The 18394-nt window shown below is 42.3% G+C and overlaps 1 protein-coding gene across 1 annotated transcript in view; it reads left to right on the top strand.

Annotated features, from left to right (window-relative positions):
* Nucleotides 1–18394, top strand: part of LOC110493748 (nidogen-1) — a 54847-nt gene that overhangs the window by 27446 nt on the left and 9007 nt on the right. Inside the window, exons 8-12 of the mRNA XM_036949746.2 lie at nt 2–235; nt 6821–6958; nt 7818–7946; nt 8294–8437; nt 16264–16392. Coding sequence (XP_036805641.2) covers nt 2–235; nt 6821–6958; nt 7818–7946; nt 8294–8437; nt 16264–16392 — 774 coding nt within the window. The remainder of the gene's footprint in view (nt 1; nt 236–6820; nt 6959–7817; nt 7947–8293; nt 8438–16263; nt 16393–18394) is intronic.

The following is an 18394-nucleotide window of genomic DNA, read 5'->3' on the forward strand; positions in this document are numbered from 1 at the left end:
GGGATCACCTCCTCCTCCAACCGCGACTACACCGTGAGCCTACTGGACGGCAGCGTCCAGACCAAGACCTACCAGTGGCGTCAGACCATCACCTACCAGAGCTGTCCCAATGACGAGGCGGTCAGGGCCGTGCAGCCTACCCAGCAGCTCAGCGTCGACCAGATCTTCGTCATGTACGACTCGGGCAACCAGCTGATCCGCTACGCTATGAGCAACAAGATCGGCTCCATCCACGGTGAGTAGAACCCCTTGTGTTACAGCTAACTATAATGTTACTCTAACCTTGTGCTTACGCTCTGCTAGTTGTGTTCACATTCTTCTAATGTTCCGCTAATGTTCTGCTAGTTGTGTTAGTCTTCTGTTAATATTCTGCTAATGTTCTGCTTGGGCCCATCCTAATTGAGTATAGCCTGTCATGTAAATACTGATAATCTTCAGCTAACGTTGGGCTTATGTTCTGCTATATTTCTGCTAACTTTCCCACTACATCTGGCTTATCCGCTATGTTTGGCTGGATGTGGCTGTAAGACAAACACCTGATCCTTAAATTTAAATGGTGGTGGAAACCCTGCGTGGATTTGCAACAAGATCATATGATCGATGTTAATAATGACAGGCAAACAGGAGTACCAAGAAGGACAATCAAGGCAAAATAACATTGCTGTGGATGGAATCCCAGTCTCCACACAAGACCTGGACGGAATCTGAGGAGAAAGTGAGAAAAATGATCGCTGAAAAGCTGCAGCTAGATCATAAGAAGATTGAGGTGTCAAGTTCTTCCACACCGACAAAACATTTCTGTATGGACCTCGCTTTGTGCAAGAGGGCATTGTTATGCTGAAACAGGAAAGGGCCTTCCGCAAACTGCTGCCACAAAGTTGGAAGTACAGAATTGTCTCGGTCATTGTATGTGGTAGCATTAATATTTCACTTCACTGGAACTAAGGGGCCTAACCCGAACCATGAAAAACAGCCCCTGACCATTATTTCTCCTCCACCAAAATGTACAGTTGGCACTATCCATTCAGGCAGGTAGCGTTCACCTTCTCCTGACACAGATTTGTCTGTCGGACTGCCAAATGGTGAAGCATGATTCATCACTCCAGATAACGCATTTCCATAGCTCCAGAGTCCAATGGCGGCGAGTTTTACACCACTCTAGCCGATGCCTGGCATTGCGCATGGTGATCTTAGGCTTGTGTGCGGCTGCTCGGCCATGGAAACCCATTTCATGAAACTCCCGATGAACAGTTATTGTTCTGACGTTGCTTCCAGAGGCAGTTTGGAACTTGGTAGTGGGTGTTGCAACCGAGGACAGATGATTTTTAAGCAGTACCCGCTTCAGCACTCGGCGGTCCCATTCTGTGAGCTTGTGTGGCCTGCCACTTCACAACTGAGCCGTTGTTAATCCTAGACGTTTACTCTTCACAATAACAGCACTTACAGTTCACCGGGGCAGCTCTAGCAGGGCAGAAATTTGACAAACTGACTTGTTGGAAAGGTGCCATCCTTTGACGGTGCCACGTTGAAAGTCTGGTTTTGCTGAAATAGCCGAATCAACTAATTTGAAGGGGTGTCCACATACTTTTGTTATATATAGTGTATGTTAGCCATCACTGAGACTCACTTAGATAATTAATTTGACAACACAGCAGTAGCAATACAGGGATATAACATCCCAAAAAAGACAGGAATAAATCCGGGGGAGGTGTCTCTGTATACAGTGCATTCTTAAAGTATTCAGACCCCTTCCCCTTTTTCACGTTTTCTTACATTACAGCATATTCTAAAATAGAATAACGCTGTTATTACCCAATAATACCCAATAATGACAAAGTGAAAACAAGGTTTTTAGAAATGTTTAAATGTATTGAAACACAAAAACAGAAATACCTTACACAATTATTTGCTATTTACAGACCCTTTGCTATGAGACTCAAAATTGAGCTCAGGTGCATTCTGTTTCCATTGATTATCCTTGAGATTGCATATGATTTGTGGAGATGGGAGAACCTTCCAGAAGGACAACCATCTCTGCAGCACTCCACCAATCAGGCCTTTATTTCATAGTGGCCAGATGGAAGCCACTTCTCAGTAAAAGGCGGCAGGGACTGGGCAACTAGTCAGGATCGAGGGAAAGATGAACGGAGCCAAGTACAGAGAGATCCTTGATGAAAACCTGCTCCAAGCATTCAGGGCCTCAGACTGGGGTGAATGTTCACCTTCCAACAGGACAATGACCCTAAGCACACGGCCAAGACAATGCAGGAGTGGCTTCAGGACAAATCTCTGAATGACTTTGAGTGGCCCAGCCAGAGTCCGGACTTAAACCTGATCAAATATCACTGGAGAGACCTGAAAATAACTGCAGTCATCCAACCTGACAGAGCTTGAGGGATCTGCAGAGAAGAATGGGAGAAACTCCCCAAATATATGTGTGCCAAGCTTGTAGCGCCATACCCAAGAAGTCTCAAGGCTGTATTCGCTGAGAAGGGTGCTTCAACAAAGTACTGAGTAAAGGGTCTGAATACTTATGTAAATGTGATATTTTAGATGTTCATTTTTAATACATTTGTACAACAACAAAAAATCTAAATCTATCTTTTTGCTTTGTCATTATGGGGTATTGTGTTTAGACTGATGAGGGATAAAACCCAAAAATATTTTCTATAATAAGGATGTAACGTAACAAAATGTGCAAAAAGTCAAGGGGTCTGAATGCACTGTATGTTCAGAGCCAAATTCCAGTGAAGCTCAGAGATCATACCTTGCCAAAGGTTGTTCCAGTGTTGTGGTTTCAGGTTCATCTGCCTCATCCAAAGCCTTCTTTTGTGGTGCTGCTACTGGCCACCAAGTGCTAACATTCATTATCCGGATAATATATGTGCAATGCTTGATAGAACTTTGTTCTATAGGTGCATCCACACCCATTGGATGTAGTGACCACAATATAATAGCTACATCCAGAAAAGCCAAGGTTCCAAAGGCGGGGCCTAAAATAGTGTTTAAGAGATCATGCAACAATTTTTGTAGTGATTCCTATGCTGAAGATGTAAAGAAGATTGATTGGTCAAATGTGTGTAGTGGGGAGCATCCACACGCTGTAATACATTTCTGAAATTGCTCCTTCCAGTTATTGATGAACATGCACCTATTTATTAAGAAACAGACTGTTTAGAACTGCTGAGACGCCGTGGATCGATGAGGAAGTGAAAAAGAGTGGAGTGGCTAATGAGTCTTGCTGCACACCTGATTGGCAAACCTACTGTAAATAGAGAAATGGTGTGACTAAACTAAAGAAGAAGAAACTGTATTACGAAACTATGATAAAATATATAAAATATGATGGAAAAAAGCTTTGTAGCGCATTAGATTCAATTATGGGCAGAAAGACTTATTCAACACCGTCTTTTATTGAATCAGATCATTCGTCACGAAACCCTGTGATGTGGCCAATTATTTCAACAACTACTTAATTGGCAAAGTGGGCAAATTCAGGCATTAAAACTCCAAAAACAAACTGTGAGCCATCATATTCAAGCATAAAATACCTAATTATGAAAGAAAAGCAAGGTTCATTTAAACGTCATAAAGTTAGTGTGGAAGAGGTGAAAAAATGGAGAAACCACCTGTTATTGACAACTTGGATGGAAAGCTCCTGGGGATAGTAACGGAATATGTTTTCCGCTCCTATGTCTCATATCTTCGGTATGAGCTTGGAGAAATCAAAAATCTCAGACCTGAAGGGAAGCTAAAGTCATTACGCTACCCATGAATGGTAAAGCGCCCTTTTCTGGTTCTAATAGCAGGTCAACAAGTCTACTGCTGGCTTGAGAAAACGTTCGGAAAGAATTGTGTTTGACCAGATACAATGTTATTACTTCATGAACAAATGAACAACAGACTTTAAGCATGCCCAGAGAGAAGGGCATTCTGCACACACTGCACTAATACAAATGACTGAAAGAAATGGATAATACACAGACGGTGGGAGCTGTACTGTTAGATTGCAGTGCAGCCTTTTGATATTGACCCTAATCTGTTAGCGGAAAAATGTATGTGTTATGGCTTTACACGCATATCATGGATTAAAAGCTATCTATCTAATACAACACAGAGGGATTTCTTCAATGGAAGCCTCTCTAACGTAAAACATGTAAAGTGTGGAATTCCGCAAGCCCCGTTACTGTTTTCTAGCCTCAAACAAAGCCTGCGTGTCTATGTATGATGAGTATTCAACCCTATACACATCAGCGGCCACAGCTAGCGAAATCACTGCAGCTCTGACTCTGGGGGAAGTAGATTAAGGGCCTCATTGCCGAAATCCCGAAGTATCCCTTTAAGCTCTAGACCAAAGATGGACCTGGTTATGAAAAATGTGACTATAGAACAAGTTAAGGAAACTAAACTTCCTGGTGTCACCGTAGACTGTGAATGGTCATGGTCGAGGTATATTGATTCAATTGTTGACAAGACGGGGAGCTGGGGGAAGGAGATGCTCAGCATTCTTAACACCACAACAGGCCGAACAAGTCATACGGGCTGTAGTTGGATCATATCTTGTCTACTTCCTAGTAATATGGTCAGGTGCTGCAAAGAAAGACATAATAAAGCTAAATCTGGCTCAAAACAGAACAGCACGTCTTTCCCTGCAATGTTCCAAGAGATTTAATGTCAACAAAATTCATGTTGGCCTTTCCTGGCTCGAAGTACAGGAGACATTGTCTGCATCGCTTCTCAATTTTGTTAGAAATATTAAGGTGTTAAAAACTCCAAACCGTCTATTCAATCCACTGACACACAGCTCTGACAGACATTCATATGCCACAAGGCATGCAACTAAAGGTATCTTCATAGTCCCTAAAGCCCCAAAAGATGAACGTCAATGATAGCACAGAACTCTCTGCCGTCTCAAATCACTCAATCAAGCAACAGTAGTTAAAACATTTTTAAAAAAATTAAGCAGCACATCACAGCACAACGCCTCTGACCTAAATAGCTGTATCATCTCCCTCCCGAGCACATCTGGCAGTCAAGTTAAAGTTAAGATGTGCCCTTGGCATCAGGTTATCAAGAACTGCTCTGAGAAAGCAATTGTAAACAAAGCCCTAGTACAGTAAGGACTTAGTGGTCTGGTCAGCTTACTGATGTTAGTGAGAAGAGCAAAGTTTACGAAAGTGTATTTTGTTATGTGACTGGTGGATGCTGCTGTGTGTGAGTGTGGTGTGGGGAATGACAATGGAAATTCAAAAACAAGTTCTTGAGAACCCGGAGGAAACTCCATAAGAGAATCGGACGAAACTCTGTATCAAGGGGACTTTATTCATTTTATGAATGAGTCCGAAAGCCACGCACTGTACATTAATTAGCTATCCCTTTACGGGCTGTAACACGGCAAATGTTTGGTTTAGCTCATCTCAATAGACTAGACGGGGGGACAAGGACATATGTGAAGCCCATCTGATGATAATGACGACTGTTCAATTTATTGAACGGAGTGGAGTGATGGATCTCTAAAAAGTCCACATATGTAGCTAAAGGATTACATTTAAACTTGCACTTGCATTCAGTAGCATCTATGAATCGCAATATTATTATGAAACATATTGACGTCAAACGGGAAAACCAAAGACACCGGTGGTTCCTAATGTTGTGAGATTCTTGCTGGTGTTTCTAGAACAGCTGGTTCTAAGAGATTCGGATTCAGGACCTGCGATTGTAACAGTATACATTTTCCCAACAGATTCTTCTGTCTCTACTCATACGTGTGTCTTCTTTAGACATCTGGGGGATGTTGTTACCACTCATTTGTTGTCTCAATGGACCATCGTATTACATACATTTCGCTTCAAGAGCGTTTGAATTCCTGACTACACACAGTATGGAATGTCGAGCCAAATGAATAGTAATTATCTGTAGTGTAACATTATCCGTAGGTAAACCAAAAACCTAGTGTTGTTGTATTTCCTCAGCTGGCCTTTCTAAGACACCCAAATCCTTGACAGGGTAAAGGTTAGCGGATAAGGTAAACAAGGGGCCGTGCTTCAGTTCACACAAGGTTATTTACTGCAGGTAGGAGGTGTAAGAAGAAGGGGAGAGAGGGGGGGGGGCAAGAGGAAGGCACCGGGAGAGGGGTAAAGGTACATAGGGGATGGCCGGGGGTGGCGATCAGGGGGCCGGGGGTAGGTTATGCAAGCAAACTTGACTCAGCTGGAGTTTATTGGCCAAAGTGGAACATCTGTGCCGAGTTTCCTGTGAGGACGCAATGGGGTCTGTAGGAGCAGGGACTTCAAACGTGCCCCCCCCTCCCCAATAAGCAGCTGTCTGATAAGCAGTCGGCGCATCTAACAGCCAGGAGAGGTGTCTTACATGCCTGTGTGTACAAAACTGAGACGTGTGTGTGTGTGTGTTTGATGTCACTACATCTTGTCCAGCTATTCCACAGCGTAAGCCATTTCCAACAATAACTAACGTGAGGGTTACTGGGAATCTATTCATTTCAGGTTGTAGTACTATACTGTGGCTTTTCAGATTGAAGTATCCAAAGACTGAAGTAACTCCAAAGTAGAACTCCCCTGATCCCTTGTTTTACAAAATCCATCATCTGAAAACAGCCACACAAAAGCCTTACTGAAGGACTATATGTAGCTTATAAGTGAATTGCAACCAATTAGTCCATTCCATGTTTACTGCAACTATTTCACTTAAATTCTAGCTATAACATCAGAACGATCCCTGAACTAGGCATTGATGGCATCACCCACTAACACGGAACCCACTGCTGCCCCTCAAGAGAACGGACGTTTGTTTTGATTGACAGGTGACCCACCAGAGCAGAACCCATGTTTCACCGGCAGACACGGCTGCGACACCAATGCCGCCTGCAGACCCGGAGAAGGCGTCCAGTTCACCTGCGAGTGTTCCACTGGTTTCACTGGGGACGGACGTCAATGCTATGGTAGGGGCCCTGCACACTATACATATCAGCTTAAACCTACACCAGCTGATGCATAAGGGACATGGGGAATAGTCTTGAAGTTTGGGTTATACTTTATTTTACCTATTTTCCTGGTAATTCATTAAAGAATGCATGGTAATAACTTTATTACATTGTTATTATCTAATCAACTTATCGGTTTCATGGGGATTCTTTGAACTAAAGACTACTTGGCACCATTTAGTGGTGACCAATTTCCTTAAATGATTTCAATAGCAAAGCATACCAATTGTAGCAATTTTTTGAGTAAATACTAGCTGCAATAGGACTGAAAGTGAAGTTGCCCTAGATATTGATCTTCGGTCAGTTTAGCAATTTCTCCACTAAGGATTGGGGGAAGATTGGGCTGAAAACAGCTCATTACATTTCATATGACTGATCTTCATAAAATAGGTAATATTGGTATCTTCATAGCAGTGGTCATGATATTACATTTAGCTTATTGTGTACTTTCTAAGAACTCAGACATCAGTAAAGGGCAAGACCGCACAAAGAGAGAAACAAGTAGTACAGGACTGAGAGACTGTAGCACAGGAAAACAAGCAATGTCATCAGGACTGCCCCATCACTAATAATTCATATTATGAATATACTGTAATGTACAGTATATTGCTACATAAACTACAAATGATCACACAAATGATCACATTAAATCATGTATTACAAATATGCAATGAAATAATGTAAGTATTATTATGGCTGTTGATATGACTTGCGGTTAACATGAATCTGGTGCAACAGAATTGCCCTCGGGACAAAGAAAGTTGTTTTGAATTGGATTGAGTTAAGTTGAATTGAATTGAATGTGCTCATTTTGTAGACATTGACGAGTGCAGAGAGACACCCGAGATCTGTGGTTCTCACGCCGTATGCAACAACCAACCGGGAACATTCCGCTGCGAGTGTGTGGACGGTTTCCAGTTCGCCAGCAATGGCAAGACCTGTGTCGGTATGTAGTGCTGAAAAAGTGTGTTTGCAGCTGTGTTGGTCTTTGCTTGGATGGCCCCCAAAATAACTGTTGTAGTTCACACAACTTAATAAAACACTTAATTACACTAACTGTTTACAGATTTTTTCATAGCATCTATATTCATCTTCAGCTCCAATTTAAGCGTTTCTGTGCAATATCAGTCTATTAATCTGTTGTTTTCATTAGTCTATCAAACCGTCTACAGAGAACTTTCTCACATTTGCTACTACTTTTTATGGTTTTAGTTTAATCAAACTATTGATTCAGGGGATTTCTGTCTCCACCAAGTCTAAAATCTGCCTCCCTTTCCCCCCTATCCCTTGTAGAAGTGGACCGTCCCATAGACCACTGCCAGAGGGGTACCAATAACTGCGACATCCCAGAGCGGGCACGTTGTAGCTACACGGGGGCGTCCGCCTATATTTGCTCCTGTCTGTCCGGATTCGTGGGTGATGGTCATACTTGCCAGGGTAGGGTGACACTTGTGTGTGTGTTTGAGGGTGCATGTTTAATTATTATTGTGGGGACAAGAAGCCCAAAAAGAAAAATTGGACCAACTGGGGACATTTTGTTGGTCCTCACAAGGTCAAATGCTATTTCTAGGGGGTTTAGGGTTAAGGTTAGAATTAGTGTTAGGGTTAGGAGCTAGGGTTAGAGTTAGAGTACGGGTTAAGTTTAGGTTTAGGGGTTAGGGAAAATAGGATTTTGAATGGGACTGAATTGTGTGTCCCCACAAGGTTAGCTGTACAAGTGTGTGTGTGCTGTGTATGCGTCCGTGCTGTGTGTGTGCGTGCGTGCGTGCTTGGTGGCAGCCTGTTTTCTGAGGTTGAAGCACTGTTTTTTTTTTACTAATAAAATGATTCATTTGACTTAAATGATCTGAACTCACTCACGGGAATAATATTTATTTGTCATTAGGTCTTAACCTTTTTTAAAATGTTTTATTTGTTATTAGGGGGTAGATCAGCTTTAATATTGCAGGTAGATTGTAGCTTCCATCAATGTAATTGTCTGCATCATTTCCAATCCCCAATATATTTTATAAGTCAAATGTTTGGACACCTAATCATTCAAGGGTTTTTCTATATTTTTACTATTTTCTACAATGTAAAATAATAGTGAAGACATCAAAACTATGAAATAAGACATATGGAATCACTTAGTAACAAAACAAGTGTTAAACAAATAAAACAACTTTTTTTTATTGGAGATTCTTCAAAGTATCGACCCTTTGCCTATCAGGTATCAAGGTAAGACCCAGATGCAGACCGTGTCGAAGTAACAATGTTTACTACAGCAACAGCGGCATCAGAACAGGACAGCAGGCAGGCTCAGGTCTGGCAGAGGTCTGTAATCCAGAGGTGGGGCAAAGGTACAGGCAGGCAGGCTCCCCCAGGCAGGCAGGCTCAGGGGCAGGCAGAGTGGTCAGGTGGGTGGGTACAGGGTCAGGACAGGCAAGGGTCAAGAACCAGGAAGACGAGAAAAGAGAGACTGGGGAATTGCAGGAGCTGACACAAAAACTCTGGTTGGCTTGACAAACAAGGCGAACTGGCAACAGACGAACCGAGAACACCTGTATAAATACACAGGGGATAATGGGGAAGATGGGCAACACCTGGAGGGGGGTAGTGACAATCACAAAGACAGGTGAAACAGATCAGGGTGTGACATTGCCTTGATGACAGCTTTGCACACTCTTGGTATTCTTGGTATTAAGCTCAGGTCTACCCTGTTTTCATCCTTGAGATGTTTCTACTTGTTTGGAGTTTACCTGTGGTAAATTCAATTGATTGGACATGATTTGGAAAAGCACACACCTGTCTATGTAAGGTCCCACAATTGTTAGTGTATGTCAGAGCAAAAACCAAGCCATGAGGTTGGAGGAATTGTCTGTAGAGCTCCTAGACAGGATTGTGTCGATGCACAGATCTAGGGAATGGTACCAAAAACATTTCTGCAGTATTGAAGGTCCCCAAGGACACAGTGGCCTCCATCATTCTTAAATGGAAGAAGTTTGGAACCACCAAGATTCTTCCAAGAGCTGGTCCTCCGGCCAAACTGAGCAATCAGGGGAGAAGGGCCTTGGTCAGGGAGGTGACCAAGAACCCGATGGTCACGTTGACAGGGCTCCGGAATTCCTCTGTGGAGATGGGAGAATCTTCCAGAAGGACAACCATCTCTGCAGCACTCCACCAATCAGGCCTTTATGGTAGAGTGGCCAGATGGAAGCCACTCCTCCGTAAAAGACACATGACAGCCTGCTTGGAGCTTTCCAAAAGGCACCTGAAGACTCTCAGAAACAAGATTCTCTGGTCTGATGAAACCAAGATTGAACTATTTGGCCTGAATGTCAAGCGTCACGTGTGGAGGACACCTGGCAACATCCCTACGGTGAAGCTTGGTGGTGGCAGAGTCATGCTGTGGGGATGTTTTTCAGGGGCAGGGACTGGGAGACTGTCCTTGAGTGGCCCAGCCAGAGCCCGGACTTGAACCCGATCAAACATCTTTGGAGAGACCTGAAAATAGCTGTGCAGCAACACTCCCTATCCAGCCTTGAGAGCTTGAGAGGATTTGCAGAGATGAATGGGAGAAACTCGCCAAATACAGGTGTGCCAAGCTTGTAGCTTCGTACCCAAGAAGACTCGAGGCTGTAATCGCTGCCAAAGGTGCTTCAGCACAGTACTGAGTAAAGGGTCAGAATTCTTATGTACATTTGATATTTTAGTTTTTTAGTTTTTACAAATTTGTAAACATTTCTAAAAACCTGTTTTCACTTTGTCATCAGATTGATGAGGGAAATATCTATTCACTCCATTTAAGAATAAGGCTGTAAAGTAATAATGTGGAAAAAGTAAAGGGGTCAGTATACTTTCCGAATACACTGTATGGACAGTACCAAAATAAATGATCTAATAACTGTCTCTTCCCAGCAAAATCTGCAGAGCTGGGAAGGTTGAATCACCCATATACAGTTGAAGCCGGAAGTTTGCATAAACCTTAGGTTCCCACAAGCTTGTTGGGTCAATTTTGGCCCATTCCTCCTAACAGAGCTGGTGGAACTGAGTCAGGTTTGTAGGCCTCCTTGCTCGCACACGCTTTTTCAGTTTTGCCCACACATTTTCTGTAGGATTGAGGTCAGGACTTTGTGATGGCCACTCCAATAACTTGACTTTGTTGTCCTTAAACCATTTTGCCACAACTTTGGAAGTATGCTTGGGGTCATTGTCCATTTGGAAGACCCATTTGCGACCAAGCTTTAACTTCCTGACTGATGTCTTGAGATGTTGCTTCAATATATCCACATAATTTTCCTACCTCATGATGCCATCTATTTTGTGAAGTGCACCAGTCCCTCCTGCAGCAAAGCACCCCCACAACATGATGCTGCCAACCCCGTGATTCACGGTTGGGATGGTGTTCTTCGGCTTGCAAGCCTCCCCCTTTTTCCTCCAAACAAAACGATGGTTATTATGGCCAAACAGTTCTATTTTGTTTCATCAGACCAGAGGACATTTCTCCAAAAAGTAAGATCTTTGTCCCCATGTGTAGTTGCAAACCATAGTCTGACTCTTTTTTTATGGCAGTTTTGGAGCAGTGGCTTCTTCCATGCTGAGCGGCACTTTTCACACCAATGTATGTTCATCTCTAGGAGACAGAGCGGTATCTCCTTCCTGAGTGGTATGACGGTTGCGTGGTCCCATTATGTTTATACTATTGTTTGTAAAGATGAATGTGGTACCTTCAGGCGTTTGGAAATTGCTCCCAAGGATGAACCAAACTTGTGGAGGTCTACAATTTTTTTTCTGAGGACTTGGCTGATTTCTTTTGATTTTCTCATGATGTCAAGAAAAGAGGCACTGAGTTTGAAGGTAGGCCTTGAAATACATCCACAGGTACACCTCCAATTGACTCAAATTATGTCAATTAGCCTATCAGAAGCTTCTAAAGCCAGTCATCATTTTCTGGAATTTTCCAAGCTGTTTAAAGGCACAGTCAAGTAAGTGTATGTAAACTTCTGACCCACTGGAATTGTGATACTGTGAATTATAAGTGAAATAATCTGTCTGTAAACAGTTGTTGGACACATTACTTCTGTCATGCACAAAGTAGATGTACTAACCGACTTGCCAAAATTATAGGTTGTTAACAAGAAATTTGTGGAGTGGTTGAAAAACTAGTTTTAATGACTCCAACCTAAGTGTATGTGAACTTACGACTTCAACTGTATATAACATTTTATTGGTTTCAATAATATTGTACAATAATTCAAATGGAAAAATTCTAAGTTTTGAATCTGGCTAATAACGGTCCTCTAAGTATAGTATATAAAAAAATGTTTGGTGTACCTCCACTGTTATGCCATCCAGCCCTGGAGTTTTCCCAGACCTAAACACTTGAATTGCATCAAGAAGTTTTTCCTCTGTAATTTAGCCTTCACATGAGTATTTCTGTACAACTGTTTATTTTACTTTATTAATAGAAAATAAATCCATACAGGTGAATTTGGTTAGTGGATATGAAGGAGACTGAAACAAAAATATGCTTAAAGTACTTTATTTCCTCTTTCAAAATATAGTTTGGTGAATCATGGGTGACTGTCATTTGTGACAAGTTTCAGTAAATTATTTTTGGCAGCATGTTGAAGATTAAAAAATTATTTGGTGCATTTTTCTCCATATTCCATCCAGTTCGCTTCATTTTTTATAATATATTACACATAATCTTTCTTGAACAAATTCCTCGATTACTTTTTGCTTTTCTTCTAACTTATTCTGAGCCTCTATGGTTAAGTTTTTATTGCTATCTATCTGTTCTGTTAGTCCTTCCATTTCCTTTGTTAATATGGACTCTTTTGACCGAAATTGCTTTTGAGTACTGAATTTCATGGCACATTTAAAAGTGTCCCATACAATAAGGGGATCTGCTGTACCTATATTATGTCTGAAAAAGTCAGTTATACATTTTTCTGTCCTAGTTAAAAACAAGATCATCCCATAGGCTTTGATTACATTTCCAATATCCTCGCACATGTGTAAATTCTGTAAGAGTAATATAAATGGCAATTATTTGATGGTCTAACCGCATTCTGTCCCCTATAAGCACCTTTTAAACTTTTGGTGCCAGAGAAAATGACATAAGAAAGTAGTCAAGACGACTAGCTTGATTGAGCCTCCGCCATGTATATCTCACTACGTCAGGATTTTTACTCCTCCATATATCCAATAGTTCCAATATATCCATGACATTCTTGATTTCCTTAAGGGTGATAGTTTGAAGTGTGATTTATTTTACTGTCCTTAGAGGTATTTAAAACCTTATTGTAATCTCCCACCATAATAGTCTTGTATTGCTTATTGGGTTGATCAATTATTATATATATTTTCAAAGAAGCGTGGATCATCATTGTTTGGAGTTAATGAGCTATATCTGTTTATGGTTCAATAACATATTTAAAATCATCCATGTACCTAGAGGATCTGTTTGGACAATTTGCACATTCGGATCAACATTACTGTTAATTAATATCATCACCCTTTTAAATTTCTTTGCCCATGGGTGAAATATATTTTGCCGCCCCAGTCCTTTTTCCACACAACTTCATCTAAAATTGTTGAATGAGTTTCCTGTAAACACTAGATATTATATTTCCTCTGATTATTTCTTATTATTATCTGTTACACCATTACAATTATAACTGGCTATTCTTATTTCACAATTTACCATAATGAGATACAAGTTTCAAATCTAAACTCAGCAAAAAAAGAAATGTCCCCTTTTCAGGACCCTGTCTTTCAAAGATAATTCGTAAAAATCCAAGTAACTTCACAGATCTTCATTGTAAAGGGTTTAAACACTGTTTCCCATGCTTGTTCAATGAACCATAAACAATTAATGTACATGCACCTGTGGAACGGTCATTAAGAAACTAACAGCTTACAGACGGTAGGCAATTAAGGTCGCAGTTATGAAAACTTAGGACACTAAAGAGGCCTTTCTACTGACTCTGAAAAACACCAAAAGAAAGATGCCCAGGGTCCCTGCTCATCTGTGTGAATGTGCATTAGGCATGCTGCAAGGAGGCATATGTGGCCAGGGCAATAAATTGCAATGTCCGTACTGTGAGACGCCTAAGACAGCGCTACAGGGAGACAGGACAGACAACTGATCGTCCTCGCAGTGGCAGACCACGTGTAACAACACCTGCACAGGATCGGTACATCCAAACATCACACCTGCAGGACAGGTACAAGATGGCAACAACAACTGCCCAAGTTACACTAGGAACGCACAATCCCTCCATCAGTGCTCAGACTGTCCGCAACAGTTTGAGAGAGGCTGGACTGAGGGCTTGTAAGCCTGTTGTAAGGCAGGCTGTAACGTGACAAAATATGGAAAAAGTAATTGGACCAGACAGGACTGTCAAAAAGTGCTCTTCACTGATGAGTCACGGTTTTGTCTCACCACTGGTGATGGTCGGATTTGCGTTTATCGAGGTGGAGGGTCCGTCATGGTCTGAGGTGGTGTGTCACAGCATCATCGGACTGAGCTTGTTGTCATTGCAGGCATTCTCAACGCTGTGCGTTACAGGGAAGACATCCTCCTCCCTCATGTGGTACCCTTCCTGCAGGCTCATCCTGACATGACCCTCCAGCATGACATTGCCACCAGCCATCCTGCTCATTCTGTGCATGATTTTCTGCAAGACAGAAATGTCAGTGTTCTGCCATGGCCAGCGAAGAGCCCGGATCTCAATCCCATTGAGCACGTCTGGGACCTGTTGGATCGGAGGGTGAGGGCTAGGGCCATTGCCCCCCAGAAATGTTCTGGAACTTTCAGGTCCCTTGGGGGAAGAGTGGGGTAACATCTCACAGCAAGAACGGGCAAATCTGGTGCAGTCCGTGAGGAGGAGATGCACTGCCGTACTTAATGCAGCTGGTGGCCACTCCAGATACTGACTGTTACTTTTGATTTTGACCCCCCCCCCTTTGTTCAGGGACACATTATTCAACATGTCTGGGGAGCTTGTTCAGTTTATCTCTCAGTTTGTTGAATCTTATGTTCATACAAATATTTACATGTTAAGTTTGCTGAAAATTAACACAGTTGACAGTGAGGACATTTTTTAAATTTATCATAAAATAATATATAATTTTGTTTATTTATCATAATATATGTGTGTAAACTCACCATTAAAAAGTACCATAATGATTGAGTTTCCATAGCTATACCATGATATTTGCATTGCTACTAAGTAAACCTCCAATTGTTCTCCACTATTCCACCCAATAAAACCCCTCCCTGTCCCAAGATGGGTTGTCGTCCCAGTGACCGGCAGACCACCCCCGTCACCCCGGATCCCAGGGACCCCGAAAGACCGGGACCCATCCTTCGAAAGAGCACACAGTGCCACCGACAGATTATTTGTACCACCAGGTCCACAATAATATGCCCCCTCTCCGATTGTCCGAGTGTGACCCCCCCTCCATGAGTTACTGCAGATGTGTCTCGACTTGCATTTGTAGCCCTTGTCTAGTTACTAGGCCATATTAGAATAGTATACGTTACTGTCCATCATGCAAAATAAAGTTGTCTTTTTATTTTCTTGGATCCCCCAGACACCACAGAAACACACAAACCCTTCAGCTTAAAAAAAAACAGACCATGTCTTCTCTCTAAACTCTCCACTGGGTCTCTCTACGTTGGACCCTCTGAGTCCTTCTCGTTGTAATACACCCACACCGAGGCCCCTGCGAGAGGAAATGTGTCCACCTGGACAGGAAATGCAAACAACCCGGCCCTACAGCTGGGGAGCCCGTTGATCATGCGTTTTATTCATACATCCATCCCTGTATTTCTTATTGTCCCTCGTCCAATGCAACATGGCCCACCACCAAACGAAAGCAGTAGGAATTTCCATATGTCCTTGTGGAATTTGTGGATTTGTAGAACTCCTTTTTCATTTGTTGACCTTAGAGTAGACTTTAGAGGTTGAGGTAGTGAGCTGGGTGTGTTGCATCCAAAGAATGGTATCCCTGACCTTATCGAACGCTAAGCTTCAACACGTGTACAAGCCATGACATGCCATGAATATATGTTTCACATTTAGATACTTTATATAGTAGTGTAATACCAATACTTTTTGTATTTTTGTATTTCCATAGCAGGATTTAATATTCACATTCCAATTGACTGTATATTTCAGCTGTATATTATAATATTTTGAAACCTTATTTTCAGTTGAATTTAGCATCTGTGTCCTTATTGTTTCTCATTGACTGTTGTTCCTCACACACAGACATTGACGAGTGCGAGCAAGGTCGCTGTCACCAGGACGCCGTCTGTTATAACGCTCAGGGCTCCTTCACCTGTCAGTGCCGCCCTGGTTTCCATGGCGATGGCTTCCGGTGTGCCCCTGGCTCCCCAGGTAGGTAACCCCTGTGCTTTTTGGTGTAAATAAATCCCCTTTTTCAAACCCCAAGTTGTGTGAGAGGAGTTCTTCTCAGGGTCATGGTCTTTTGGAACCAAACAGAAGTTTGATCCCCGGTCAAGTCATACCAATGACTCTAAAAATGGGTGAATCTGCAGTTCAAACACTAACAAAGTTGTCACCCGGCCAGTGCTTTGGTAAATAGCTATGGGATGGGGCTGGAGAAATGTAACTATTCTCAAGTGTATAGATGGAGCAATGGATGCAAGAACTGACCATCCATGACATCAAAATGATAGTTTTAACCATGTTTTAAAGCGATACATGGTTGTTTAAAATGAGAATGTTTACAAACATTGGAGTAAAATAAGCTTATATTTTGGGTTCTGATGGGGTACGGCAGTTGAAATAAGTTCATGAGACATTTGTAAGTTGTGATGTGCAGATTGGCCCTTTAAGGAAATGGACAGGGGGTGTACACTAAGCTGCCTCATGCTGCAGAAACAGGATATTGGTTCCTACTCTATGGGCCATTTTGTCTCAGACAAGGCTACTGATAGTTATAAGTTAAACAGCAGCCAGAGGCAGTATAGTCCAAAATGTGCAAGGGAAGTCAAGAGACATGCATTCAGAAGGAACCTCTAAATTGTATGGCTATGTCCGGAAGTATCTAAATAGTGTACATTGCATGGGTATAGCACGAGCTCTCATCAGACATCTTCTTCCCCTCAAAACATTAGCATTTGCGTAGTTTTACTTTTCTGTCTTAGTGCCAACAGCTGGAACATGTGAAGCTCCTAACAGTATAGTTTGGTTTAGAGGGAGGGGGTAGGGGGGAGAGGGGGGCGGGGGAGCAAGACAGATTTGTTATCAAAGGAAAGCATAATATACCAGAGACAAACTGTTTATATTGAAAGTCCACACAAGCCATAGTGGACTAAACAGTATATACAGTGCATTTTATTAACGGAGGTCTGTTCGCTAAGTTAAACAAGTCTATCAGTGTTGCGTCATCGCCTGGCACCAATAGAAAGTTATTTAATCATGGAACGCTCCCAGCATGGCAGAACGTGGATTGAGGCGAAGGCCGGAACAGTGTGTACTTCAACAAGACTGATATAAGACTATATGAGACTGCTAAAATATGGAACTGTTAGGGGGAGGGAGGATGGATGAAGGGTGTGTGTGCGTGTGCTTCGGGGTTCTGAAACTCACTCTGAACTGAGTGTCCGTTGGTTTCTGGTGTGCCTTGACCACATGTCCCCCTCTTCCCTCCCCCTGAATGACATTTAAAGGTTGACATTTGACACTGTGCAGCCTTCCTGTGCGGGGATGGGTATAACAACACACAGATGTCATGTAGGGAGGATAAAGGAATGGAAAGGGAGGTTGGTGTTGATACATAACATACGATCCCCGTTAGGAAAGACCAACATAGCTGCTCATTCTCCATACAAATAGGGCCAAAGGCCTGGAACATGTCACAAGGATGTGCTGGAATAGAGCCAATGGTCCCACACTCCCGAATACAGACTCCTGAGCAGTGTCCCTAATGGCCTATATAGTGCAATACTTTTGGCCAGGGCCAATAGTCCAATTTAGATGAACATAAAAAGTAAAGATGCCCTGGAGTTACAAACAGGAATTTAAAACGTTTAATAAACAACAACAACTGCACCTACTGACGTCCATTTTCTCTTTGATTCAACTCACCACTGTATATTTGGGAATGTAGGCTATGTGTATTCAAGTGTTCCATTATTTTTCTATAGGCTGGCCTTGGGTGTTTGTGAGTTGGCATCTTTCTCAGATGTTACCTCTTTGTTCAAGTCCAATCCAGGTGTCAACTGCATGTATGTACTCCACCACGCTAATTATACCTCCTTCTCCTCTGCCTCCAGCTTTGTCATATTTTGTACAAGCCTTCTGCAAAGGGGATTAATCTTGTCCTCCTTTGTATGAACTTATACTTGTAGTACACACTGTAGTGTCTGGACCC

Source organism: Oncorhynchus mykiss, chromosome 17 (genome assembly GCF_057628025.1).
Source record: "Oncorhynchus mykiss isolate SJ-2025 chromosome 17, ASM5762802v1, whole genome shotgun sequence".
NCBI classification, from domain to species: Eukaryota; Metazoa; Chordata; class Actinopteri; order Salmoniformes; family Salmonidae; genus Oncorhynchus; species Oncorhynchus mykiss.